Source organism: Phocoena sinus, chromosome 16 (genome assembly GCF_008692025.1).
Source record: "Phocoena sinus isolate mPhoSin1 chromosome 16, mPhoSin1.pri, whole genome shotgun sequence".
NCBI lineage: Eukaryota > Metazoa > Chordata > Mammalia > Artiodactyla > Phocoenidae > Phocoena > Phocoena sinus.
In genome coordinates, this window is record NC_045778.1 from 23437273 (window position 1) to 23463558 (window position 26286).

Genomic DNA, 26286 nt, shown 5'->3' on the forward strand with positions numbered 1-26286 from the left:
CCCCATTTTATAGAGAAGGAACTCAGGTCACAGAGAAAACCTGTGGGCACAGAGCCTCAGCCACCTCCAAACTCAGCCAGGTCAGTGGGCCTGGGTCCTCTGCCCCACTCCTGACATTTAGGGGCAGACAGCCCCGGGCAGCTCCCAGGCTGCCCATCTGAGACGTGGGAGAACACTGTCTGCTGGGGAGAACGCCTGGAACAACAGCATGGTTTGGGTTTAAGCCAGAGCCTCTAGGAGACAAGCAGACCTTTGTCATTGTCCCTACTGGTGGACAGAGGTAGGGGCTCACAGGGTCAGGGGTGGAGTCTCCGGTGCCCAGTCCCTTTCGTGGCCCAGCATAGGGTGGCCACTGCTCCTGCCTCCCGCCTGAGGATGGCTTCTCCAGTTTTGCCAACCGTCTTCAGCACCCTTGTTTCCATGCCTGAGAGCCACACCTCGGCTCAAGCAACCACACCTGAGACATCCAGTGTTCCTTTCTAGGGGCCCCACCATGGGGGCAGCGAACAGGGCTGTTCAGGGATCTCCCCTCCCCACAGTCACAGGGAGGAGGTGGTAGTAGGTGGAGGCTAGAGAGGAAGGCTGGGCCTGGTAGTTTAGAGGCCTCTGACGGCTCCGGGTGTGGCCTACAATCCCGCTGGCTGGCCTCCCTCTTCCCTAATTAAAGTGTCCTTTTGAAAATGCCCTCCGGTCCAGGCCTGGCACTGCTGGGTGAGGCAGAGGCACCTCCCAGAAAGCTCAGCAGCTCTCACAGCTTCCCTGGAGGGCCTCTGAGCTCAGGACCTTTGGTCATCCTGGTGAGGCTAGGGGTGGGGGATGGGGGGTCACGAGAAGGTGAGGACCGCAGGGTTGTGCCTGTCCTGTCATGGTCACCGTCCTCCCACACCCACCTCTTTCCAACACCCCTTGCTGAAGGCAGAAGGCCGTCCTTGTTTAAGAGGCTGGAGAGCCTGGATCAAAGGCGCTATTGAAGAGGCTTGTCGGAGCGGGGGACGCCAGGGGCAGAAGATGTTGGGGGGGAGGAGGGGGAGAGGTAACAAGGAGACTTGAGTCACTACAGGCCAATTGTGGTGAGTGGGCAGTGGGTGGCTGGAGCCAGCTTTTTAGGCTGGGAGGAGAGCCCAGCCAAGGGGCCCAGGAAGGGGCATGTAGGCAGCTCGGGGCCATGTGGAGAGGTTTCCGCTGCTGCGTCTGGGGCACCTCCACCAGTGAGCAAGCCTGTTCCCCCACAGTCCCTTATGAAATCCACCTTCTGGTCAGAGCAGCAGATCAACCAGCTGGGTGAGTGCTGCAGGGCCTGGAGGGAGCCTTAAGGGAGTCTTTCCCACACAGGAAGCCCGGAGTTGACAAGGCTGGGCTGAGGATGCAGTGGGAAGTGGCAGGTTGGCATCCACAGAGGATGGGTCATTAAGGAATAAGAGTCACCCCATTACTGGGGCAAGTCACCCCAGCTCTGTGGGCTCCACTTTCCCCTCGAGTAACTGAGGGTGAGTGGGAACTAATCAGATCAGGGATGGTGGAATCTTCTTCATTGCTTGATTGGTATGGCTGTGTGGTCCTGGGCTGAGAAGGAATCTGAGGCCCTGTCCAGGCCTGCCATGATTGATGATCAATTAGTGATGTCTGTCACAGCCTTGGGATGGGCCAGGCTGCTGTGTATTTGCCCCTGAACTAGATTTTCTCTATAGCCCTTACATACTAACATCCTGAGATTCTGAGACCGACAAGGTCACCCACATCCTAGCTCTGCCTCTGGATCCTGAGACACCAGTGGAAATCAGAGTCTCTATTTCTCCATCTCTAAAAGGGAGAGGACTCATCTAGACCTCTCAAATGATGTGCAAAACTCATCATTCTCAGGACTCACTGAGCCCTTCCTTGTGCCCCACCCCATGCCCAGTGCAGTGAGGGGGGCTCAAGATGAAATGTACCTACCCTCTAGAACCTTCTCCCTGTGTGGGCCTGGCTCAAGCCCTGGGTCTGCCTCTTACCGGCTGTGTGATTTGGGGCAAGTTAGTTAAGCACCAAACCTTGGTTAGTAACACGGGGGTGATGTTGGCTGTGCCCATGAAATACGACTGTGCGGGGAGCCATTAGCCTGGCCTGGCAGAGAGCTCAGCCCGAAGATGGGGGCGAGGATGAACGCATTGCAAGAGCAGCCTCAGCTGGTTTCTTTGCTCGTTCCCAACCTCGGCTTTGGAAGGGCATTTTTGATGAGGGTGGGGCCGGGAGAGGTGCAAGGACAGTTTCAAAGCAACACAGGCCAGACTTCGGGCTCTCCTCGGCTTTCCACTCTTCCGAAACCAGAGCTCCAGCCTGAGCTGGCTTCTCTGTCAACTCCCCGGTCCCTCCCCGTAACCAGCCCCATAAAAAGGGAGCGGGGCAGGAGGGAGTCCGGCTGCAGACTTTGTAATTTGGCTTGGGGGCGGCTCCTGTTCGCTTTAACCAGGCTGTAATTACGGCTGGCACCCAACACCCCTCATTACTGGAGCCTGGAAGGAGGACTCTAATTATAGCATGCTGGGTCCTGGCTGGGGCAGTGGGGGGCCAGGCAGAGCTGGCGGCTGCAAGGCCAGCAAACAGCCCTCGGGGATGGGGCCACCCTGGGCCGTGGGTGCCTTCCCCAAGGCGCCTCATTTCTCTTGCTTCCAGAGCCTTCCATGGGAAGGGTGGGGCATAGGTCGAATCGGGGCTCCTCCCTCAGGGAGAGGAGCCCAGAAGGTTCATTCATTCATGCGAGAAGCGTCTATTGAACATCTGCTGTGTGCCAAGCTGGCACTGGGGGTCAGCAGTGGGCATACACGTGTCATCCAGCCAGGGGTGGTGTCCAGGCAGAAAGTGCCGGTTAGGCCGTTGTGCTGCTGAAAACGGCTGAATAGGTCGACTGTTCTGAGCCTTGAGTGCCCCCAGCCACTCCCCCGGGACTCCCAGTCTCCCCTGGCACAGCGGAGCTCCAGGACCCTGCCCCAGGGCCCACACAGGTGGTTAAATGTTGTATCTGCCCCTGGGACCCCAGAATCTGGTGGGGACTTGGCATTAAATAAGGAAATACACCATGAGTACCTAACTAAGAAAAGGTGCTGAGGGCAATAAGGAAAAGAAATACCGGAGGAAGAGCCAGGGCCCCGGTATAGTTGGGAGGGTGCAGTCAGGGCTGGGCTCCCTGAGGAGGTGACCTTCAAGGTGAGACCTGAGGACAGAGGGATTCAGCCAGGTGAGGGGTGTGGGGGAAGGGCAGGTGTCTCCACTGGAGGCCAAGAGAATGGGAGGCCTGCAGTCTGGGGTCTCACTCTCTGAGGTGTCCCCATGCTGGGTGGAAGCTCAGACAGTGGTGGGATTTCTCCTGCACCTGGTGCCAAGAGCACTGGACTGTGCTTAGGTCGGTCACACCCTCTCTGCGCCTTGGCTTCGCCATCTGTCCACTGGAGGCCCCTTCAGGCCACAAGCCCTCCTTCTCTGCCCCCACCCCTGACGAGCAGCAAGTCCTGTTTCAGCGCCGCATTTTGAGATGCGCTGACTGTGAAGCTAGGGGCCCTGTAGCAGGGCGGGGGAAGGGGCCTGGGAGCTCCAGGCTGTCCCCACGAGTTATTAAGAGTCACCCGGAAGCAGACACAAAGGGAATTGTCCTGAGCTGGAGTCAGCCCCTAGCCCCCCGGCCGAGAACAATCGGGGAGGAAAACCTAGGCCATTTGTCCTGCTCACAGTGCGGCAGTGACGGCAGCTGGGAAAATGCCGAGTATTTCTCAGCTAAAATTAGCCACCTACTGAACCTTTACATCAAGGGCGCCCTGAAGCCTCCATTGTTTTGAACTGGGGATCCTGGGGGTGGGGGGGGATGGGGGCAGGGAGTCTCAGGAGAAACAAGTGACCGTCCCCTCTCCCAGGACCTGGACCAGCCAATGCCAAGCCAACACTCGCACCTCAAGGGTGCCCAATAAGGAGGAGCAAGCAGGGGATAGATGGACAGACACAGAGGGCAGGGGTCAGGCCGCCCAAGGTCACTGAGTGTGGGTGGCTGACACAGCCTCTGGTTCCCTACTGGAGACATTCTCCCTTCACGGGTGACACTGAACAGAACCTTGGGCTAAGCTTAGGGGTTTAGAAGGAAGCACAGGAAACATAAGTAAGAAAATAACTCTTCATCCTTTCCAGAGGAAGCAGCCAGAGCGGGCTTCGCTCTTTGCTCGTGGTAGACAGTTTCTACCACTGGAGTCGCAAACCCGGCTCAGAATCTTCCCTCTGCTGCTCAGCGACTGTGTGACTTGGGCCAGTTACTTATCCCCTGAGCGACTGTAGGTAAACAGTGGAGGTGGATAGACATTGTTGGAAAGATAATATAGATGAAGTAGATAGTAACAATGGTAATAATAATAAAAAAATAATGCAGCTTATACTCAATAAGCCCTTTTGATGTGCCAGGCACCGCTCTAAGCAACTTGTGTGTATAGTGTGTTTCCTAGAAATATTATTACTCCCGTTTTGCGGATAAAGGAAACAGGCCCAGAGAGGCTAAGTAATTTGCAAGAACACAGGTGCAGGTGATGGGTATCATGATCTTGATTACCACACACCAGGGGCCTGATTCAAGCTAAAGCAAGCGGCACCAATGCTGCCATGTAATTCCTCTAGTTCCTCTTGAAAGGCCTCCAGCTGAATCCTAGAAGTGCTCAGGGAAAGGAGCTGACCTGTACTGAGCACCATTATGTGTGCTAAGTGTTTTATATTTCTGTTGGGAGGCACGGGAGTGTCGAGCAGTAGACCAGCGGCAGCACCTGGGAACTTGTTAGACGTGTACGTTCTCAACCCCCGCCACAGACCTGCTAAGTGGAAACTTCTGGGGGGAGGCGGAGGCTTTACCAAGCCTCCAGCTAATCCCGGGACATGCTGCAGTTTCAGAACCACTGGCATAGAGGTTAATGAGTATGATCTTCGAGTCAGGGAGATCCAGATTGAAGCACTGACAACCCTGTTCTGTGACTTTAGGCAAGTTACTTAACCTCTCTGTTTCTCAGTTTCCTTACCTGCAAATTGGGGATCAGAATAAGAGAACCTGTCTTGAAGGTTGTTGGGAGGATTCAGGTAGGCGCTGTACTCCTAGTGACCTGCACAGTGCCTGGGAGTGGGTTGGCCTATAAACAGTAGCTGTGGTTGGCTAAAGGGAAAGATGGGTCTCTGTGGCCAGGGAAGCTCGCGAATCCCAGCTGGAGTGCAGCTCCCCATCCAGTGCAACCAAGTAGGACTGAGGGCCCAGTTAGGAAAGGTAACCCCTCTCTCCCAGGCTGAGGAGTTGGGCACGGCTGAGATGGACCTCTCCTCCCCACCTGGCTGGTTCCTGTCTTTTTGCCTTGAGTGTCAACCAAAAAGACACATGAACTATGTGAGGCTGTTTCCTCCTCCACCCTTTCTCAGGGAAAGAGCAAAGGCATGGCCAGGGAAACCAGATTTGAGAATTATAGTCTGGAGACTGGGCAATTCCCAGCCCCTGGGCTCGTGGGGCGGGGAGCCCTCGACTGCATGCAGGTGGTCTTGCAGTTTCCAGGAGTGGATCCTGGCTCTGGTCCTTGTCACCTGTGTGTTTTTGATGATTCCTTGGAGGCCTCTGGGGAGGTGTGTGCTGCTCTCCATGCCTTTCTCCCCTAGGGGAGGCTCCTGAGCCCAGGCAAGGCAGAGTGCAGAGCTGACAGCCCCACCTCCCTTACCCAGCCTCTGGGAGCCCCAGGTTCCTGGCAAGAACCTCTCCCCAACTGTCCCCAGGTCCCCCGAGATATCCACATGCTTTAGTGTCATGTCACACTTTCACACCTCCGGCCCCAACTCTGTGAGGTGGCCTACAGAGATGTTGTGCCCATTTGATGGATCAACAAGCTTGAGGCCCCAGGAAGTGAGCTGGTGGCCAGCCCAGGACTATTCTGGTGTTTTCTTTCCACAGAACCACGCCTCCATCCTTTCTCTTTTCCTCTCTCAGACTTCCTTATCCGCCTTGAGACATCCCTGGAAGACAGTGACAAGTTGAGTGCCTGTTATGTCCAGGCTCAGAGACATGGGACCAGTCGCCTGAAGTGGCACAGTGGCAGAGCTGGGGTTGACCCAGGTCCTACTTACTTCTGAGCTGTGCTCTTATTCATGCTTTTTTTCTGGCTCTTTCCTCCCCTCTGCCCTCAGTGGGGCCCAGTCACCACCCCCCGAGAGAAGAGCCCTTTCGTGGCGCACGCGGCCGTGACCTCACACCCTTCCTCTGGATCTGAAGGCTGAGGTGAGCAGGCCTAGCCCTGAGCCAAGGAGGCCCAGCAATTACATCAGCAGGTGCAAACAAACAGCCAGGGGCCGGGCCCGCGTCCTGTGGGGCTGGGGGTGGAGCTCCATCCGCCCCACTCAAGTCTGTTTCATTCCCTTCTTCCAGCTTGCATCAGCCTTTTGCAGCTCCGTGTCATCACAGAGTGGGCTGGGCAGCAGCTGGAAGGCCGGGGCAGGGTGGGAATTGGGAAGTGGGGCACCTGGCCGGCACCTCAAACCCGGAGGGAGACCCTGGAGCTGTTGGTCAAGATGTCAGCCAGCGCCCCTGCCAGCCCAGCGAAAGTACGCCTACTGTTTCTCACTGCGAAAAAGCAATAATAAAAATTAGCAAATGCTCAGGGCAGCCCAGCTGGCAAAACACTTTCACACTTCTGACCTTGATGTTCCCAGCAGCCCTGGAGGGTGAAGCAAATCAAAGTGGCCCCATTTCCCAGAAGGGAAGACTGAGGTCCAGGGGGAAGTGGCTTACCTAAGGTCACCTCATGGGCCAGTGGCAGCACCAGTGTGCTTCAGCCTAAGAAATACGAGGGATTTTAGGAGCCTGAAGAATGAGAAATCCCTACAGTCGTCAAGGCAAAAGTAGTCAAAGCCTACTTCCTGGAGGAGGTGGACTGAGTCCTTGATGGAGAAGGAGGGAGCTGCAGACAGAGCTGTAGATTTATTTCTGCACCGATGGTGGCTCAGCAGGCAGAAGGACCATCACATGGCTGTGGGGCTAGGCTGGAAGCAGACTGAGCATGAGTCTGGGAGTCAGGCTGTCTGGGTCCTTAACCTTGAATCTTTGTTGTGAGCTTCTTGTTGGTGAAACTGAAGCTTGCTTGTTGCTCTCCAGATCCTGCTATAGGCATGATCAAGGGGAAGCACTCAGAAAATGTTTGATGAATGAATGAAGGAATGGGGGTGAGTCCCTGCCCTGTCTCCCTCAAGGTGCACCTGTGCGGCCACCTAGGCCTTCCCCTGGGCCAGTGCCACCTGTCTCCCCACATCTCCACCCCTGATAGCTCAGCTGCTCACCCAAGCTCAGGGCTAGGGTCTTCCCCACTGTTGGAACCAGAGGGAGGCAAGGGCAAGAGCATTGGGCTGAGTGCCCGGATGCCCACATTCCAGTCCTAGCTTTGCTTCCAACCCTCTGTGTGACCTGAGACCAGTTACTCCCTACCTCTGGTCTGCAGGGTATTCCTGGGAGCCTAGTCTGCAAGGTCTGCCTTCCCTGGGGCCCACGGAGCCTTAGGGCTGGTGCCGGCCTTGTGGAAGAGGCAGCGCTGAGTGTGGAGGAAGGCCAGAGACGGATGTCACCTTCTTCCCTTGCCTCCAGGGCCCCAAGCAGGAACCCAAGTGGGTTCCAGGTTCAGAAAAGTACAAGAGACCCCCCAAAGAGCCCCTCTCACCCCCCGCCATTGCCAGGTGCTCTCTTTCTCTGTCCTTCTTGCTGTGACTCTCCACCTCTCTGTTCACCTCTCCCAGTTTGTCCCATGCCCCATTTCACAGGTTGACAAAGGTCAGAGTCCGGGCACCCCTCTTCCTCTCTCCCTGTTGTGATTCTCTTTATGCCAATGTGATGCCAAGATACCAGGGGTGCTGCAGCCACTGACCGGCTCTTTGCACTGGAACAAGGCATTGCTCCTCTCTGGCTTCAGGATCCCTCTCTGGAAGTGAAGGGGTTGGACTTAGTTCTAAGGGCCCCACAGCCCAGGGTCTGAGCCACCTCCTGGTGCCTGCCAGGGGGCCCACACCAGCGCTGGTGGGGGGGGGGGGGGTCTGGCCAGGTGTGGTGACGGTGCTGACGGCAGCTCGCAACGATGGCACAGGTTTCCACTTTGCAATGTGTTGGCAGCCAGCTCCCCTTTGCGAGGAGGGGTGGCTCAACCCTAGAGCATGACGCTGGGAAGGCAGGGGAAGTTATGCCTCGGGGCGCTCTAAGAACAGCCCTGACCCTGAACTTTCCAGGGCGGCCTGGGGACACCTCACCTGGAAGGGCAGCGGGAACGTAACCCATCAGGCAGCCCCTGGGCCAGAGGCTGTACCCATGGGCATTTTGACTTTTCTGGGAGACAGGGATAGGACACCGGCATCTTTCTGCCCTGCGCCCAGATATGCAAAGAGATCCTGATGTCATTGCCTAGCGGCTCCCACACCAGCTCTGCACCCTGCAGCTCCTCCAACAACCCGGAATGCCATGCAGGAGCAGTCAGCCCGTGTGCCCCTGTGACGTGTGTGACTGTGAGAGAGGGAGAGGGAGATGCCTGGTGCACTTCGCTGTGGTTTAAAAGTCCTCAGTTAACAGCCTTGAAAGAAAGCATAGGATACACAGACTGTGTCTGGCAAGACCCAGTAAGTAACAAAATATGTGCACATCTAAAAAATGTCCAGTGTTAATTCTGGTCACCTGGGGGTGGGAATGGGTGATTTTTATCGTCATCCTCATTTTTTCCTAAATTGTAATCAGAAGAGGTCAAGAAAAAACGTATTTTCACTAGAAAGAAAAGGAGGATTTTTTTTTTTTTTGCGGTACGTGGGCCTCTCACTGTTGTGGCCTCTTCCGTTGCGGAGCACAGGCTCCGGACACGCAGGCTCAGCGGCCATGGCTCACGGGCCCAGCTGCTCCGCGGCATGTGGGATCTTCCTGGACCGGGGCACGAACCCGCGTCCCCTGCATCGGCAGGCGGACTCTCAACCACTGCACCACCAGGGAAGCCCAAAAAGGAGGATTTTTAAAATAAAGTCCTCACTCCCCCTGGAGTCTAGAGGCCAGTTTCTTTTACTGGCTCTGCTGCTCAGGTGCTTTGTGATCTAAGGCTAGCCCACCCCTTCTCTGGTCTCCATCCTAGAGGGCAGTAATTAGATGGTCCCTGAGGTTCCATCAGTTGGTGGCATCCTACAGAATGGAGTTTCCAAAGCGACTGGTTCCCATGGCCCAGGTCAGCCCAACCTAGGCCCACCTCCTCTGGCTGCTCCCTCCCACCCCCACCTGCCACCCCAGGTGTTTCCAGAGAGGCTGGGCAGCACAGATGGAGAAAGTCTTGTGTCCTCAGTGGGCCCAGCTAAACGAGCAAACAGGATTTCCAGGCTCTCAAGGAGCTTGCCTTCCAGAGAGTAGACCTGTCCAGACAGACATCGAACAATCAAGTACATGGAGATGGTAATTCCAGAGAGAGATGAACACTGTCAAGAAAAACAAACAAACCAGGACAATGTGAAGATAGCATCAAGGATGGTGAATTTACACTGGGTGGTCAGGGAGGGCCTCACGGGGGAGGTGGCACTGGTATTTGAGCTGAGATCTCAGTGACAGAGAGTCAGCCCAGGAATATCAGTAGACGGGTGGGGAGGGGTGTATTTCAGAAGGAGAGAGCAGCGAAGGCCCTGATGTGAGAATAAACCAGGCATGTACAAGGGGAGGAAACACACCTGGGTGGCCTGGAGCCTCTGAAGTCTGGGGGTTCGGTGGTGGCTCGGACTTCATTCCGGGTGAAAATGGAAGCCATTGGAGGGTGTGAGCAGGGAAGTGGTTTTTTTGTATTTTACAAGATCACCCCAGCTGTTGTGAGGAGAGTGCATTTGAGGGGGCAAGAGGGGAAGAAGGGAGCACAGTGAGGGGGTTCTGGGCCGGGCGCCGTGGGCTTGGAGACGGTAGGAGGTGGTGGTGGGCAGTCGCGGAGTAGTTTGAAGCACATCTTGAAGGTTTACCTGGCAGCATCCGGGTTCGTCAGCATCATGGGTTGTATGCAGGGGAGGGAAAGGGGGGTCTCCCCATGTGGGGACCTAAGCTATTGGGTGTTTGGTGGAGTCTGATATTGCAACTCAAGCTCACCCCATCCCAACTCTGGATGGGGGAGAGATGACCAAATAAAATAGCAGGTCCCCCACAGGCCAGAGTCACTGCCATTGCCTTAAAGTTGACATCAGCAGCCCTAAGAAAGGAGCCACTGTCCCAGCCTGGTTGGGGCTCTCTGGGTGTCCAGGGGGGTTGGTTGTGGATTGTGACCTTGAGCAGGGCTTGGGTGGGTCTGCTGGTGTGAGCACGTGTGTCTGAGTGTGACGTCTTAGGGGCTGCACCAGGCTACCAGCGGGCCCTTCCCAGGCTAGGATGAATCTCTGTTTGGCTGGGGCATCCCATACAAGTCCAAGACTTGTCCGGCCCACAGAGGAAGGGGGGCCAAGTGCTGGCATCAGGAAGCTGAGACCCTCTTCCCCTTCAGCAATCTAGCGAACTCTGGAGAGACCTCATTTGTTCATGTGCAAAATGGGCAAAACAATAGCTGCGGCCTGCCGGTCCCTCAGGGGCATCGTGGGCCAAAGGAGGCCTTGTGCTTTGACGGGAGGGGCTTTGTTTCTTGGCAGCTGAGAGCCTGAGCACGTCTTTTCACTTCTTTGAGCCCCAGGTTCCTCACCTGTGAAGTGGAACGCCTACTTCACAGGAGTTTTGTATTGTCTATGATGTTTATTATCACATTGTGTGCTGGATAAATGGTTATTATCTGGAGGGTGACGGATGAGAGGGTTTTGCGTTCCTTGTGTAAGAGAAGAAGGGGAAGCAGAATGCCCCCTCCTCAGGGCCCAGACCTCCAGGCACAGTGACTAGGACTTGGAAGGGGAACTAAGAATTGGCCCTAGAGGGACCGAGGCCCAGGCCGAGGGAACCCAGTGGCCAGAGGAAGGGTCTGAAGGGAGGGTCTGAGCCCATGGGAATATAGCTTCCCCAAGTACCACTGAGAGTCTGCGGATAGACCAATGACCCAGGAGCCGTAGTGTCCTCTCTCTGTTTTGTAAGCAGTGTGGCCCCTAGAAAATGGAGCCCAGGCTTCATGCCAGGGCTCTGCACCTGCCCTGGAGCCTTGTCCCCAGCCTCACATCAGATCCTTCACTTGTCCCAAGTCCTTCCAGGGGAAAGATTTCTCAGCGTCAGCCAGACACCCCTTCAGGATGCAGGCTCCTGCCCCAGCTGGCCATCTTGGTGAGGCTACTTCCTGTGGCCAGCAGAGGAAGTGACGTCATGGGCACGGGCAGGTCTGCAGAGGGTATGGGAAAAGGGCTGTGCAAGGGGCCTCCTTTGTTAGGAAGGAGGCCCCCCAAGCCCACCAGCCCCCATTTGTCATCAGTAACGGCCATTGTAACCACCTCTGAGGGGGCCCCAGCCTGAACTCCACAGCTGCCAGAAGCCAGGGCCAGATGGAAGAAGGGCTTTGTGTCCAGGGAGGGGTCCTTCCATGTGGGGTTTGTGTGTTTTTAAAACATAATAATAAGCGGGCTCCTCTCCCTGCTCTCTCCCCACTCCCCACTGAGCACATCCACCTCATGGTGAATGGAAGAGATTTTCCATGCAGTGGGAGGTCAAGTCTGGCGAGAATTAGCCGGTGTCCAGGGGCTAGACTGTGATTACGGATGATAAATGTGCCCAGCGTGGGGCGTTTCTCTCTCTCTCACCTCCCGCCTGCCCCCCATCCTCCCCTCCCAGGCCTGCTCCTCAGTGTGGCACCGCCTCGCACCAGCCAGCCCTGCTCAGCTACAGATGCCCACCCCCTGCAGTTGAGCCTGGGGTGGGGGGTGTCCCAGGCCTGGCCTTGTCACCCACCTGGGGACAGAAACCAAGGGGCAGGGGTATCGAAGCCTTCTCTACTAGACCACTGCAGCCTCTGAGGTCTCTCTGCCCTAGTGGCCAGGGGTGGACCTGACTGAGATGGATGGTAGTGAGTTTCCATCCCAGGCATGGGAAAATACAGAGCCCAAGCTTTTACCCATAGCCATGCCATGCTGTGCTGTCTCCCGCCTCAGCTGTGAACCAGAAATGGGGCTCTGGTCCAGCTTGGCTGTTAGTTTGCTGTGTGATGTTGCATTGGTCACTTCCCCTCTCTGAGCTGGTAGAACAGGGCTCCGGGTGCCTCTGCACTCGACTTGCTGTGCTTCTGGCCTACAGGGGCTCAGGTGTCTATAGGCCGAGGAGGCTGCCAGTGCGGGGTTTCAGGCCTCCCCACACACGGCTCAGCCGGAGAAGCTTTGCCTCTCCCTGGGGCATGGGCTCTACCCAGTTAACAGAGCACATTTGCATCTGTTTTCTCAGCTGACCTTCACAGCAACACCTCAAAATTGACATGGCAGTACCTATTAGCCCCTTTTTCATAGATAGGGAAACTGAGGCCCTCTCAAGGTCTCAGTGGCAGAGTGAGGATTTGAATTTGAACTGGTCTGCTGGCTCTCAGGCCAGCCCATTCCACCATGCGCCAGTCCAGTCTGGACCCCAGGCTCAGCGTCACCATAAGGGAAGCACAACCCCTCTGGCCTCTCCTAGCAACCAGGGACAGTCTCCCATCCAGGGATGTCTGAGCACTGTAGTTTTGGTGTCCCCCTCCTCTCAGGGGTAGTTCTGGGAAATATGGTTTACCTTTGTCCTGAACCCACTTCCTTCATCTCCAAGGCCCTTGGCTTCTGCTTATTCTAGTGGCTTAGATTCTGGTACGTCTTAAATAAGCCCGTGGCCTTGACTTCCACCCCATCAGGACCTCCCACCTGCCAGGTGTGTCTCCACACTAGGCTCTGCCCAGCCCCAGCCCCTGGGAAGGAGCACATGGTCTGGCACGGGTCCTGCTGTCGGGTGGCGACCGGGCTCAGACTCCTGGCTCTGTCTTGCAAGCTCCACTCCCGTCCCAGGGGACGGGTACCCTGTCCTGGACCCCATGGGGGACACCAAGAACCATGTGATGTGCTCCCTGCTTTCTAGAAGCAGCCACCCACAACTGCCAAGCAGCCTTCGAGCTGCCAGAAGCAGGGAGGCGCCAGCAGACCCCCACCCTGGTCACCTCCCCTCCCTACATTTTAAGCGGATTGTGAGCAAAATGGAACTTGCCCATGAGGAAGCCAGGTGGTGAGGAGATGCCAAACAGTGTCTTGTGAATATTTGAGAGAAAGGCTAGATGGCCAGGGGGGCACGCCGCAACCTTCAGAGGCTGGGACGCTGTCGTGGGGAAGAGGAAGCACACTGTTTTGTGTAACCTCAGAGGCTGAAATTACAGCGATGGCTGGAGCCTCCGACAGCAAATTTCAGCAGAAAGTAAGGAAAGCTTTTCTGTTAGATCTGTCTAAAGGAGAGCCTGGCTGAGAAAGGCAGTGGTGAGCTCCCTATCCCTGGAGGTATGTGAGTCAAGGTTGGATACGGAGTTGATGGGCAGGGGGATGTCGTACGAGATGGCCCTTGCAGTAACCTTTATCCCTGTGATTCAGTGCATCCAAGTGAGCCCCGCGGACAAGACACCCCATACAGGCAGGAATAGGTAAATGAGAAGCGAGGGTTTGAATGGTGCCCACCAGAGAGACTCTAGTGGTCATTTTCATCCGAGGCCGGGGTGGGTGGGCTGCGGCATGGTTGGCAGAGCCCAACAGTAAATAGTTCCTCCTCCGCCCTCCCAGCCTCCCCCCAACGCTGTGCATTAGGATCCCAGTAGGTGCTGGGTCTTTGCACCAGGAATAACACTGGCAAGAAAGGTGACCCCACTTTAAGCAAATTTGCTTCGTGCAGAAAAACTTTACCCAACAGCGCCCTGTCCTGCATTAACAGATTCCCCATCAGGCATCTTCAAATCTCAAAGTGTGAGGACCATAGTGGAGCTCAAAAGATTGACTCTACCAACTTCCCGATTTGACAGATGGAGGCCCCGAGGCCTGAGAGGAAGGCCACACAGCAGTGCCGGTCCCCAGCTGGGGTGAAAACCCAGGGCTCCTGACTTCAGTGGTTCTCTTCCTATGTTTGACCATCTTTGGTTACATCTGTGCAGGGATGCGTTCTCTTTCATACCTTCATTTTGGATTAGCTAGGCCATTCGTGTATGCAGCTGTAAAGGCAGGTTGCATTTTTGCAACTATAGGTTCAAATGAATTCTGCCATTGGAAAACCACACTTTATGTGGGCCATTTTCACACCAGGGGGAAATTCATATCTGGCCTGGCGGTGGCAAAGACTCCTCCTCCTGGGGAACCTCTTCCTCGGTGTTTTATTCTCCTCTGTGAAGATGGGGCAGTGGGGAGAGCAGTAGTGAAGCCAGGGAGACGGGTGACCGAGGGATACGGCTCCAAGCCTGGCTTCCTCCCGCTGATCAGGTGACCTCAGGCAAGTCCCTTGATGCCCCATGTCTTCATCTGTAACATGGGAGGATAATGCTCACCTTGGGGGTTGTGAGGAGTAAATTAGATGAACTATTTGAAACATCTGGCAAATAATTCCCAGTTCAGAAGTCAGATTCAGGTGTCTACCTGTCTGGATGTGCTCCCCAGCTCTGCTACATACTAGCTTTATAGCCCTGTATCAGCTACTTAAACTCTCTTGGTCTCAGTTTCCTCATCTGTAGTATGAGGTTAATAGTAGTACCTAACTTATAGAGATGTGGTTCCCAAAGGGATGTGGTTCCCAACCTGTGTGCCCAGGCACTCTGGAATGCTACAGGGGGTGCTGTGGGATATTTTTAATCTCCATGGAAACACAGCAATACTGGACAGATGCCAGATACCACAACAACTGCTAGCTCAAGATAGCTTACAATTTCAGCGTGACACACACTTCTTTCCTTTAGATGGCACTATACCTTTGCAAAGCTGGGAATTTGGCATTTGGGAGTACTCTGAGACAAACTGTGAGGGCAGCAATGTCTCCTATGATTCCAAGACATCCCCATTATAAGTCATTGTAGCTGTATAGGAATGTAATACAAATATTACCTTTCTTTCAATTTACGTGTATTATTTTTTCCAATGGATACTAAGTTGTTAGGATATACACACACCCACCCACAAACACGTAAGCTGGTTGGATCTAACTACTTAATAAACAAAACCACTAGGAATTTCTTTTGGCCGTGGGGTAAAATTACTGGGTAAAAATTACCAAGACACTAAAGACCAAAAAAGTTTGGGAAGCTCTGTCAAGGATTGCCGCAGGGCTCAGTGAGTTAATATAAAATCACCCTCTGAAGGCCTCTGGCAGAGGGGGCACCCAGGAACCCCCAACTTCATGATTCTTCCTCCTCCAAGCTGAAGAGGGAAGGCTCAGGTGTCCCCCCTCCAGGACACCTGAAGAACCTTCCTCAGCCGCTAAGGCCCAAGCCAGGGCCAAGGAGGAGGGCACATGTCCACTGGTCAGGACAGGGGCCCAACTCAGTCACTACCCAGGCCCTGGCAGCACCTCCCACACACCTTTAATTTGTGTTCACTGAGCACCTACTGTGTGCCGGCCAGCACGTAGTCCATGGTGGTCCCTGTGGGGAGGAATCTCAGGTCGGCTCTTGCTGCTGCTTCCTTGTTTCCTGCAGGACGTCTGAGGGACGGGGATGTGGGAAAGCGGGCAGTGGCTGCATAGAGAGCCACCCAGCACTGTCCTGAATGACAGGGAGGCAGTGATGAGGATGCCCAGCCATCCTCTTGCGAAGACCAGGGCTGAGTCTTCGTGCCAGGGCTGAGAGGAGGGGTGGGGTGGCAGGGTGGGGCACGGGGCCGCCAGACTCAGGCCTGCTGCCCTAATGGATGTCTAATGTTGACTTTCCTCAGTCGAGTCTCCGCCTGCTTTGTAAATGAGCCACATTAGGGTCATGAAACAAAGTCATAAATGCAGCCCGCAGTGCCACAGAGAGCCAAGGCGGCCGTCACCTGGAGGCTGTGTGGTTAGAAGGTAGGGCAAGCCTGCAGCTGCATCCGTGGGTTCCCATATACCTGCTCTCATGGCCACCATCCCCAGAGGGGGGTCCAGTCCCCCTATTTCACAGATGAGGTGCCTGAGGCCAGTCAGGACTGGTTCAGACCCTGGGGTGTCTGAGTCTGAAGCCTGAGCCCTGCCCTACACTCCTCAGGCCTGAGACTGAAGCAGGGATGCTGGTGGCGGGAGGTGGGCCTGGAGTCCTCTTGGCTGCACCCTGCTCTCCCTAGAACTGCCCGCCTGGCGGGAGGGCCACAGTGAGCAGCTCTCAGGCCACCGGGAGACCCATGTCCAGCTCCCTGGGCACTGTGTCATCTCGCCATCAACTGCCCACATTCCCAGACCCTAGGGGCTGCCAGTTTACCTACAGAGAAGGTGTCTCCCTGTCTGGCAGAGGAAAGCAGGTGTTTGGGAGCCCTGGCCTCGGGAATCCTCGGTGCTTTTCTTAGTTTAGATGCCCACTAACCAGGTGACCTTGCGTCAGTTTGATGGACTTCAATTTCCCAAGCTTTGAAACACAAAAAACAGTCCTGGCCTTGTTGGCCCTTTGATGAGAGAGCCCCCATAATTGCAGACACCCGGCCAGTGTCAGGGTGTATTAGGAATCTCAGGTATGGGGACACCCACAGTGTTATGGAGCCGCTCCAAAGATAGGCAGTGTGGAGCCCCGGGCAACACTGAAGTCTGGTTTCTTGGGTTCAAACCTTGGTTCTGCCTCTGGCCAGCTGTGTGACCTTGGGCAAGTTGCTTAACTGCTCTGAGCCTCAGCTTCCCCATCAGTAAACTGGGGACCAATATAATATACCTTACAAAGTTGTTGCAAGAATTAGGTAAGTTAACTGTGTAAATGGAAACATAGCAGTTAATTCCAGGGAAGCATTAGTTGCTATTTTGATGCGGCAGTTTGTACCTAGGCTCCTCCTAGGCGCTCGTGCATGTTTATCTCATATGATCCTCAAAAGATCCCAGAGAGAGGAGGAGTGCTCACTTCCCTTCCCTCTTCAGAGACAAAGTAACGAGGTTGGAGTTAAGGGCTCTCCATGGGTCACAGGGAACATGCTGGATTCATCCTTTTTCTTGCTGGCTTCCCCTTCGATCCCCCAGGTCACGCACACATACCCCACCCACAGCCCAGAGCTTGGAGCCAGTGACAACCCACGCATTTTCTCAGAGCCTCCGTCTTAGCAGAAGCTGTGATCCACAAGGAGATGACACTGATAAAGCATGCTAGGCACATTTTGTTCATTCTGCTCTTGAAGAACCATGTGTCCCTTTGGCCCCTCTGCCCAAAGGGGGACTCCCCATACCTGAGAGTCCCATGGCCTCCTGGGGCCCCAGCTCCACTTGATGGACTGGAGCTCTGGGACAGTGACAGGACTGCACAGGCTGGCGAGGGGCTGGGCAGACACATGCACCGCTGCAGCTTAATTCGTTATTTCCTCGGGAGCAGTTAGCAGAGGAGGACAAGCCCCCTGCCGCTTGTCCCCAGCCACCTGATTGTTTGGGGCTTGGCATTGGAAAGTCAATTTTCCTACGTGGATTGTAAACCAGTAGCCTGGCCCAGCCTGGTTTCCCTCCCTCCCCACACTGGTGGTGGCCAGGCCCCTCTCCCTTCCTGTTTGTCTCACCTCCCGAGGTGCTGTTCTTTCCAGGGAGCCAGCCGGTTTCCATCTGGCCCCTTTGCGGGAGGAGATGGCCGCCTGCACAGCCTCACTGCCTTCCCAGCCTCCCGAGTGCCCTCATCCATAGGGCCGACGGTGTGGATTTGGCTGAAGTGGGAAATGCTAAGGGGGTGGATCAGAGCCACAGACCAGAGGAAGGGAGGGTCTGGGGGAAGGCTACAGGGAAGGTGGTCTCCCCTGCATGCTGCTGCCTGCCGTGGGCTTCCTGGAGGAGGCAGCACTCTGGGAACGAGCACCAGGGAGCCCAGGCCTGCTGCTGCCACCCCACCTCAGCCCACCCTCGCCCCTGTGGGCCCTGACTTGTCTCCCTGCCTCCATCAGCCTGGCTGGCTGGGGCTGCACAGGGCAGCTGTGGCTTCGGGGCAGAGCCGGCCTGGTTTGAGCTCCAGCCTCAGGCCCATTTCCAGCTCTTCACATACTGTGGCATCGCCGTGGGAAACTGGAGGGAGGCCGGGGACGGCCGGTGGGGAGAGCTGGAGAGGGGTGTCCTTGCCCTGACGGGTCACCTCACCTCCCTGGGCCACCCTGACTCCTCCATCTGTAAAAAAGTGGAATCACACAGCATCACAGGGCTGGGACTGGCTCCAAAACACAGCCTCTTAAAAGCAGGTCACAGTGGGGAAACCGAGGCCACAGGAGTGTCAGACCTCGCCCAGGCCACAGAGGGCGTCCCAGCAGGTCTCCTCCAACTGCCTAGCCCTCCTCCTCCCCCTGGCCTCCTCTCTCTGCCACGGCCCCCAGGGGATGGAGGGGACCCGGGCCTCCCAGCCTGTGGCCTCACGGAGCCCTCCCACCCTCCACCCTCTGCAGGCACTGATTCTGGCAGCGAGGTGCTCCCAGACTCCTTCCCGTCGGCGCCGGCAGAGCCGCTGCCCCACTTCCTGCGGGAGCCGCAGGACGCCTACATCGTGAAGAACAAGCCGGTGGAGCTGCGCTGCCGTGCCTTCCCCGCCACGCAGATCTACTTCAAGTGCAACGGCGAGTGGGTCAGCCAGAACGACCACGTCACGCAGGAGAGCCTGGACGAGGCCACCGGTGAGCCCACCCCACTTGCCGGGCAACCGCAGGTCACCCCAGGCCCAGAGGGTCCTGGGCCTGGCTCCACCCTGGCTCCGTGTGAGACCTCATACAGCCACGGCAACCCCGGGCCTCTGTGTCCCCTCTGAGGTTCACCCTGGACCAGTATTTCCCCAAGGCTTGGCCGCTTGCCCTGTCTGACTGGGTGACCAGGTGAAACAGCACCAAATCCCTTGCTGAGGGTGAGCTCCCTTTCCCAGTTACCTTCCATCCTCTGCTTACATCAGAGAGCAGGTCCAGTCGGGGACAAGGTTCTTCCCCGCTCCCCCAGCATCTGCTGTGCTTCCTGTTTAAGGAAGAGGAGCCGGCTCTGTCTTGCAGCCCTGCCCCCAACACCCAACCAGAATTCTAGACCATCGCTAGTTTCACAGGTCCTCTGTGTTGGTGAGAAGTGATACTGTTTTTGTTCACAATAATGATGCAACGCTTCCTTCATAGAAATCAGTTGGCTTCGGTTTTTTTAAAAAGGCCTGTAATATTAAGTAAATAATCATAGAGGTGGTGCTAGGATGCAGCCCAAGTCCTGCAGGAGGGGAGAGTGGCAGAAGCGTGGGAAACTAGGAGGAAGCGTGGGATGTGTGCAGGACCCTGGGCACCCCCCACCCCAGGCAGGAGGCAGAGCCTGGGGCTCCTCACATCTCCCAGAGCCCAGCCCCTGTTTACAGTACAGGAGCTTCGGGGGTGGAAATCCTTTCCCCGACTCAGGCCAGGAAGGGGGGCCACCCACTGCGGGTCACCTGCGGACGGCCGGCTTTGGGCAGCCCCAACCAACCCCAGGCTCAGGGTGGCTCCTTTGCCCCAGGGCCTGCCTTGACTTTGATTTCATTTTTACCATCTCTTCCCTGACCTTTTCTTTCTCCTCCTTTTTCAGCCCTCTCTTCTTTCCTTCTGTCTCTCCTGCTTCTCCCTTCTCATCCCCGTCTCCTTTTGTCTCCTTTTGTGTCTTTTTTCCCTTATGTTTCTTTCTCTGCCTGAGTCTCATTCTTGTGTCTCTCCCCTGACATACCCTCTTTCACTCTCTCTCCTTCTTTCTTTCTCCTTCAACTTCTATTTTTCTGTGAAAAGCTGACAGATTTCAGAACCACTCAGGCTTAAAATCATACCCCAGAATGTACTTAATGTCATTCAATGCTGTACCCTAAAAATTGGTTAAAATGGTAAGTTGTAGGTTATGTATATTTTACCAAAAATTTTAAAGAATTCCAAGAATTTTAAAAGTTAGAGTTGGAGTCTCATTCTCACTCAAAATCTAAAAATAAAAAAACGATTTTTAAAAAAAAATATTTATTTATTTATTTTTGGCTGCATCGGGTCTTGGATGCAGTGTGCGGGCTCTTCGTTGCCGTGCGCGGGCTTCTCTCTGGTTGTGGTGCACGGGCTTAGTTGCACCGTGGCGTGTGGGATCTCAGTTCCCTGACCAGGGATCAAACCTGCGTCCCCTGCATTGCAAGACAGATTCTTAACCACTGGACCACCAGGGAAGTCCCAAGAAAAGGATTTTTTATTCTTTTTTTTGGCCACACCGCACGGCTTGTGGGATCTTAGTTCCCCAACCAGGGATTGAACCTGCGCCCTCGGCAGTGAAAGCATGGAGTCCTAACCACTGGACCACCAGAGAATTCTCCAAAAAAGAAACTTTTAAAAGGAAAAAAAACCCATATCCCAGCTGCCCCCATGCTCTGGCTGTGTGACCCTGAGGAAGTCACTCAACCTCTCTGAGCCCCAGTTTCTCTCGTGGTAAACTGGGATATTAACAGGTCTTGGTGAGGATGGAACAAGGTGGTACCTGTACAGCGTTGAGCACAGTGCCAGGACCCAGCAGGTGCTCAATAAACACCTGTTTCCTCCATCTTCTTTCTGGGTTTTTGTTAGCTTCTTTCCTCTTGAAAACTACTCTTACTTCTCTGTCCCCCCGAGCCCCTCTGGCCCTGCAGAGCAAGGGGACAGTGTATCCTGCTAGGGCCCCTCACAGACCCTGTGATTATTAGTAACAGGGTGGCTCTTACTCCCCTGCTACCAGGCACACAAGTCCTGCCAGCCCTAGAAATCAAGACACTGTTGTCCCTATTAGCTACAAAGAATGGACAGTGGTCCAGCAGGCCACACCCTTGGCACCAGTGTGGCTGGTTCCTCCTTCTCTCCACCCCTAGCCCTCCCTGGCACTCTCTGAAGCCTTGAAAACAGGCTGGGGGCCAACAGGTGGGATGAGCCTATCCACTAGCTCATGCCAGGTCAAGGCAGGCAGCCCAACTCTGGGTGTCCTGGTCCAGGCACTGCCTGCCACTGGCCATCATGCTGAGGGGGACACCTAGTCTGGGACCCAAGTCTGGGGGACCAAAGGCCCCTGTCCTCTTTGCCTGCTGGTGACCATTGCCACGGTGTCAAGCCCTGCTGGGTGGTAGTTTATCTGTCCAGCTGTTGGGTGCTTCTGAAACATTCTGGATGGATGACCCCCTTGAGAGGGGCCACTCCTCCAGGCTCCCAGCCTGGTGAATAAAGGCCAGGGCCCCACTCTCCTGCCCCGGGCCATGCAGCATAGCTTGTAGAGCAAGCAGTCCAGGCAGCCACTGGCAGCAGGCAGGGCCCCTGTCCCCCAAGAAGCCTCTTCCCTCCTGGTGTTCCACCCACAGCAAACACCAGCCCCCTCCAATTTAGATCCCTGGCCATCAGGAGGGGTTCCTCACTGTCTGGGCTCCCAGTGCAAGGGCCCCCCTCCCTCAGGATGCAGGAGAGTTAAGGCAATGATTTCACTAGGAGAGGTCCAGGGAGCTGTCATTCATTACTGGGCAGAGCTCTAACTGGGGCAGGACGCCAGATAGCTGATCTCAGCTCTGCTGGCAACTTGCTCTGGGACTTTGGGCCTGCCACCTACCCTCTCCAAGCCTCAGTTTCTCCAGATGAAAAAGGAAGGGGCTGGATGAGATCCAGATGAGCTGCCGATTAGATTTGTGTCCAGCCTGGGCTGGGTGCTGTAATTGCCATGATTCATTTAGAATTTACCCTGAGTGTTTTACTCTGATGAAGGAACCGAGGCTCAAAGAGGCTACGTAACTTAGCGAAGGTCACACAGTTGGGGAGTGAAGGTAGGGCCAGAATTCAAACCTGTCAAGAAGCAGTCCAGCCCTCCACCTAACCACCATGCCACAGGACTACAATGTGTACACTCAACAGTCCCGCCTTTGAGGGGCTTATCAGAACCCACAAGCAACCATGAGAAGATGAGCTCAGATACATGATGGCGAGGAGGAATAGCTTTAGGAATTCCGAGACCAAGGGGGTAGTCAGGGAGGGCTTCCTGGTGGAGGAGGCCTTACAGTTCTCACACAAGCTTTGGGGAGGAGCTTCGGATGGGTGCCCTCATCCAGGAGGGTTCATCCTTTTCCTGAATGTAGAGGGTTTTGTCAAGGGAGGATTGGCAAAGACTGAGTGATTCCTTCTCTGTGGGCTGGTGGATCCAGTCATTCAGGGAGGCCCTTGGGCCCTAGCAGGGAGTCATTGAGAGGTGAGGGGTTCCCAGGAAGAGGGGCCTTCCCTCAACTCCAGCCCCACAGGCTCCTGAGCCATGACCAGAGAGAGGCCACATGCTTGCCTCATACTTGTTGAGCCCATTGTCTGTGCCAGGCCCTGGGCCACGGCAGTGAACAGGGCAAAGCCCCACCTCATTCTCCTGCAGGAGATACAGTTAACACATGAACACGTCAATAAATAGTACAGTTCCAGGTAATGGTCAGTGCCATGAGAGAATCAGGCCTGGTGGGGAATGATAACTGCACAGACCAATGTCCAGTGCAGTGGTGGGAGTGCTGAGCGGTACTTTGACAGCTGGTGGGGGTGGGCCAGCATCAGGGGGCTTCCCTTTGAAGTGAGGCCCAGCCCAAAGCTGACAGTGACTGGGAGTTCACTGGACACAGAAAGGACAGAAGAGAGTTCCAGGCAGGGGGCTGGATGTGCAAAGGCCCTGTGGCTAGAGAGGCCAGGAAAACATGAGGGCCTGGAAGACACCCAATGAGGCTGCAGTGGGTAGATCGTGCAGGGCCTGGAGGCCATGTGGAAGGTCTGGGTCTTTACACTGGGATGACTGGAGACATAGCAGGGGAATGACATGCCATTTGTGCCTTTTGAAGAGCTATCTGCAGGGTGGAAAGTCGATTGGAAGGGGGCAGCGGGCTTGGGTTAGACACTGAGTTTCCATGTGAGCTGCAGTGGTGGCTTGGGCCAGGCTCGAGGCAGATGAGATGAGAAAAATGGAAACATGAGGCACTTGGGAGAGGAGCCCACAGGACTCAGCGGGTTGGAAAGGAGAGAGATAGTATGGTCCCATGTCTGGTGTCTTCTGTCCTCAGACCTGCCCCCTGATGTCTCTCTCCTCCTCCCAGGCCTGCAGGTGCGAGAGGTGCAGATCGAGGTGTCGCGGCAGCAGGTGGAGGAGCTGTTTGGGCTGGAAGATTACTGGTGCCAGTGCGTGGCCTGGAGCTCTGCGGGCACCACCAAGAGTCGCCGGGCCTATGTCCGCATTGCATGTATGCCACCCTGACACCCTCACCCCATTTCTCCTGGGCCCTTTCCCCTTCCCTGTGGATCCTGGAGAGAGAATTTCACACACAGACATCAGGGCACAGGGATGCCAGCACAGAAGGCTCCATGACCCAGAACCTGTGACACCTTTGGCCCCAGGATTTCCAACGGCCCTTTTTTGCCTACTTTTATATAAGGAAGCTGCCAGCTTCCTCACCATCCCCGGCCACCATGTGCATAGGATCCCAGCGTCAGGGAGGGAAGCTTGTTCCCCCGAGTCCACCGGCTGAGGCCCCCATCTTGGAGAAGAAGTTCTCCAGGTAAAGGCCGGGTGTCCCCGTAAACATTCCCTTGGTGTGCACTGCCACCTAGTGGCTAGAATGGGGCCCTTCGGGATCCAGCTCTGCCTGACTGGCCTCCTCCCTGCACCGCCTGACTGTGCCTTGGAACACTTTTCCTTCCTTCTCCCAGACCTGCGCAAGAACTTTGATCAGGAGCCTCTGGGCAAGGAAGTGCCCCTGGACCACGAAGTTCTCCTGCAATGCCGCCCACCAGAGGGGGTGCCTGTGGCTGAGGTGAGTGGGGATATGGGGGACTTTGGGCATGGCAGAGGCCAGCCAGGCATGGTATTTACCATCAGCCACAATGCCTCAGCCTTCCAGAGCCCTCGCATTTCACAGATGGGGATATCAAGGCTAGAGACAGAGAAGGGAACCGCAACCTCTGTAGAACTCGGCGCATGCCAGACCCCAGCTGGGCCCTCCGTAGGCATAACCCCACAGGATGGGGCAGAGCTGGGGCAGGAACCCCCAGGGCTCCTTGGGTTGACCCCAGGCTCAGTCTCCTGCAAGAGAAGTGGCCATATACACCATTTTCCCCCACCCCACCCAGAACCCAAGGCCCCAGCTTTATGTGTATCATAATACGTGCATCTGAGCACAAACTCAGCCCACAAGCTGATCACCCCTTCCTACACCACATGGCCTGTGCATCCGTGGGTGATGCCCACCTGTCCTCTTACTGCCCTGCTTGTGTTCCAGGCCTGCTTCCTCTCTCCCGCTGCCCGCACTCGTGGTCCTCTAGTCAGAGCAAGGCATGGGGAAACATCTCAGCTTTGTTGCCAGGGACCTCAGTAGAACAGGATTGGGGAAGATGGAACCCTGGGCTTCCAGCTCAGAACCTTTGCTCTAATCACTTAGCTTCCCCCCAGCCCCGGCCCCCATCTGGAAATGAGCTCAGACAGACACCTTCTGTAATAGCTACCCCTCGTGACTGCTACATGTGCCAGGCACTTGGCACGCTGGTCCTCTTAGCAGCCCTTCAAGGTGGATATTGTCGTCCCATCTTATGGCTGGGAACACAGCACTGGGACAGGTGAAGCGGTCACCCAGGGTGAGCCAGCTAGTGAGTGGCAGAGCTGGCATTTGCACACCCAGGTCTGCCAGACCAGGGACCATGTTTTTAATCACCTGCCAGGCCTCTCACCCTGGCTCAGGGAGTCGGTTTGCGGTGTTAATGAGGAAGACATGTTCTTATTTAGTACCAGTACTTACCGTGAGCCAGGCATGGCCTCCACACTTTCCATATACTGATTCATTTCATCCTCACAGTAGTCCTATGGATAGTGCTATTAAATATCGTCTTACAGTTGATGAAATTGAGGCCAAGTGGAAGTCCCTTCCCAAGGCCACTCAGCTGGTGGGTGGTCATCTTAACCACTGTGTTCTGTAGTGTCCAGCACAGTGCCTGGCCCGTGGAGGCCCTGCCCCCTGTGTCACCACCATGGGTGGACATGGCTAGGACTGCCGTCCTGTTTATGGTCAGGCCTCCCTTCCCCCCAAGAGAGGGCCCACTCCCGGGGGTGCAGGGGATCGGGCCTTGGGCCCTCACAACTGAAACCGTGCCCCTGCAGGTGGAATGGCTCAAGAACGAGGACGTCATCGACCCCACCCAGGACACCAACTTCCTGCTCACCATCGACCACAACCTCATCATCCGCCAGGCTCGCCTGTCAGATACGGCCAACTACACCTGCGTGGCCAAGAACATCGTGGCCAAGCGCCGCAGCACCACCGCCACCATCATTGTCTATGGTGCGACCCAGAGTGGGCTGGGTGGGGGTGCGAGGGAGGGGGAGAGCCTGGGGCTATACGGCTGACCCTTCCCTACCCGGAAGCCAGCAGGACCTTGGTGAACGGGTGGGGAGGAAGAGGAGGCCCAAAGAGGGGAGGTGCCTTTGCAAGGTCACACAGCAAAGCCAGTGGTGAAGTCAGGGACTCCTGGGTCCCCAGCCAGGAGCACTTGCCCCTTCTCAGGCCCTTTGCTTATCCCTGAAGGGGAAAACCCAGTTCTCTGAGAGTCAGGGCTAAGGCAGGGCCCAGTCGGTATCCCCATCCCTGAGCCTGTTGTTCTAGCAGTTACGGACTACTGCTCAGGCCGGTCATCTGTTCCTTGCTTTCCCCTTGGGTGGGAGGGCCAGAGCCATGGCTGCAATGAGTGTCGTAGAAAGAGCCCTGTACTGGGTTCCAGTTCCAAGCTCCCCATTACTCACAGGGAGACCTTGTGTAAGTGTCAGCCCTCTCTGGACCTTTGTTTGCCATTGTACAATGGGGCGGGGAATAGACAGTGACCTCCTGGGTTGCCTCTGGTGCTGACAGATGCAGCCCAGGTCTGCCTGCTGGTATCTGAGTCCACAGCCCTGGAGGCAGGAGGGGTCCAACTAGGAAGGGCCAGGCCTCAGCAGAGGCGCCTCATCATGGCTGGAGGATGGGGCTTGGGGGCCCCACGGGGCGAAGAGCCATGCCAACCTGCTGACAACTGCTACCCCTGCAGTGAACGGCGGCTGGTCCAGCTGGGCCGAGTGGTCACCCTGCTCCAACCGCTGTGGCCGCGGCTGGCAGAAGCGCACACGGACCTGCACCAACCCCACCCCACTCAATGGAGGTGCCTTCTGTGAGGGCCAGGCCTTCCAGAAGACTGCCTGCACCACTGTGTGCCCAGGTGAGGCCACCGGCCAGGTGGCAGTCCACCCATGCCCAGCCCCAT

General features: G+C 55.9%; 1 protein-coding gene across 3 annotated transcripts in view; it reads left to right on the forward strand.

Annotated features, from left to right (window-relative positions):
* The window catches only part of UNC5B (unc-5 netrin receptor B), an 88084-nt gene that overhangs the window by 46861 nt on the left and 14937 nt on the right, over positions 1 to 26286 (forward strand). For all 3 annotated transcript variants that reach the window (XM_032608184.1, XM_032608183.1, XM_032608185.1), the window contains exons 2-6: positions 18460 to 18684; positions 23103 to 23246; positions 23713 to 23816; positions 25154 to 25334; positions 26074 to 26241. In XM_032608184.1, coding sequence (XP_032464075.1) covers positions 18460 to 18684; positions 23103 to 23246; positions 23713 to 23816; positions 25154 to 25334; positions 26074 to 26241 — 822 coding nt within the window. The remainder of the gene's footprint in view (positions 1 to 18459; positions 18685 to 23102; positions 23247 to 23712; positions 23817 to 25153; positions 25335 to 26073; positions 26242 to 26286) is intronic.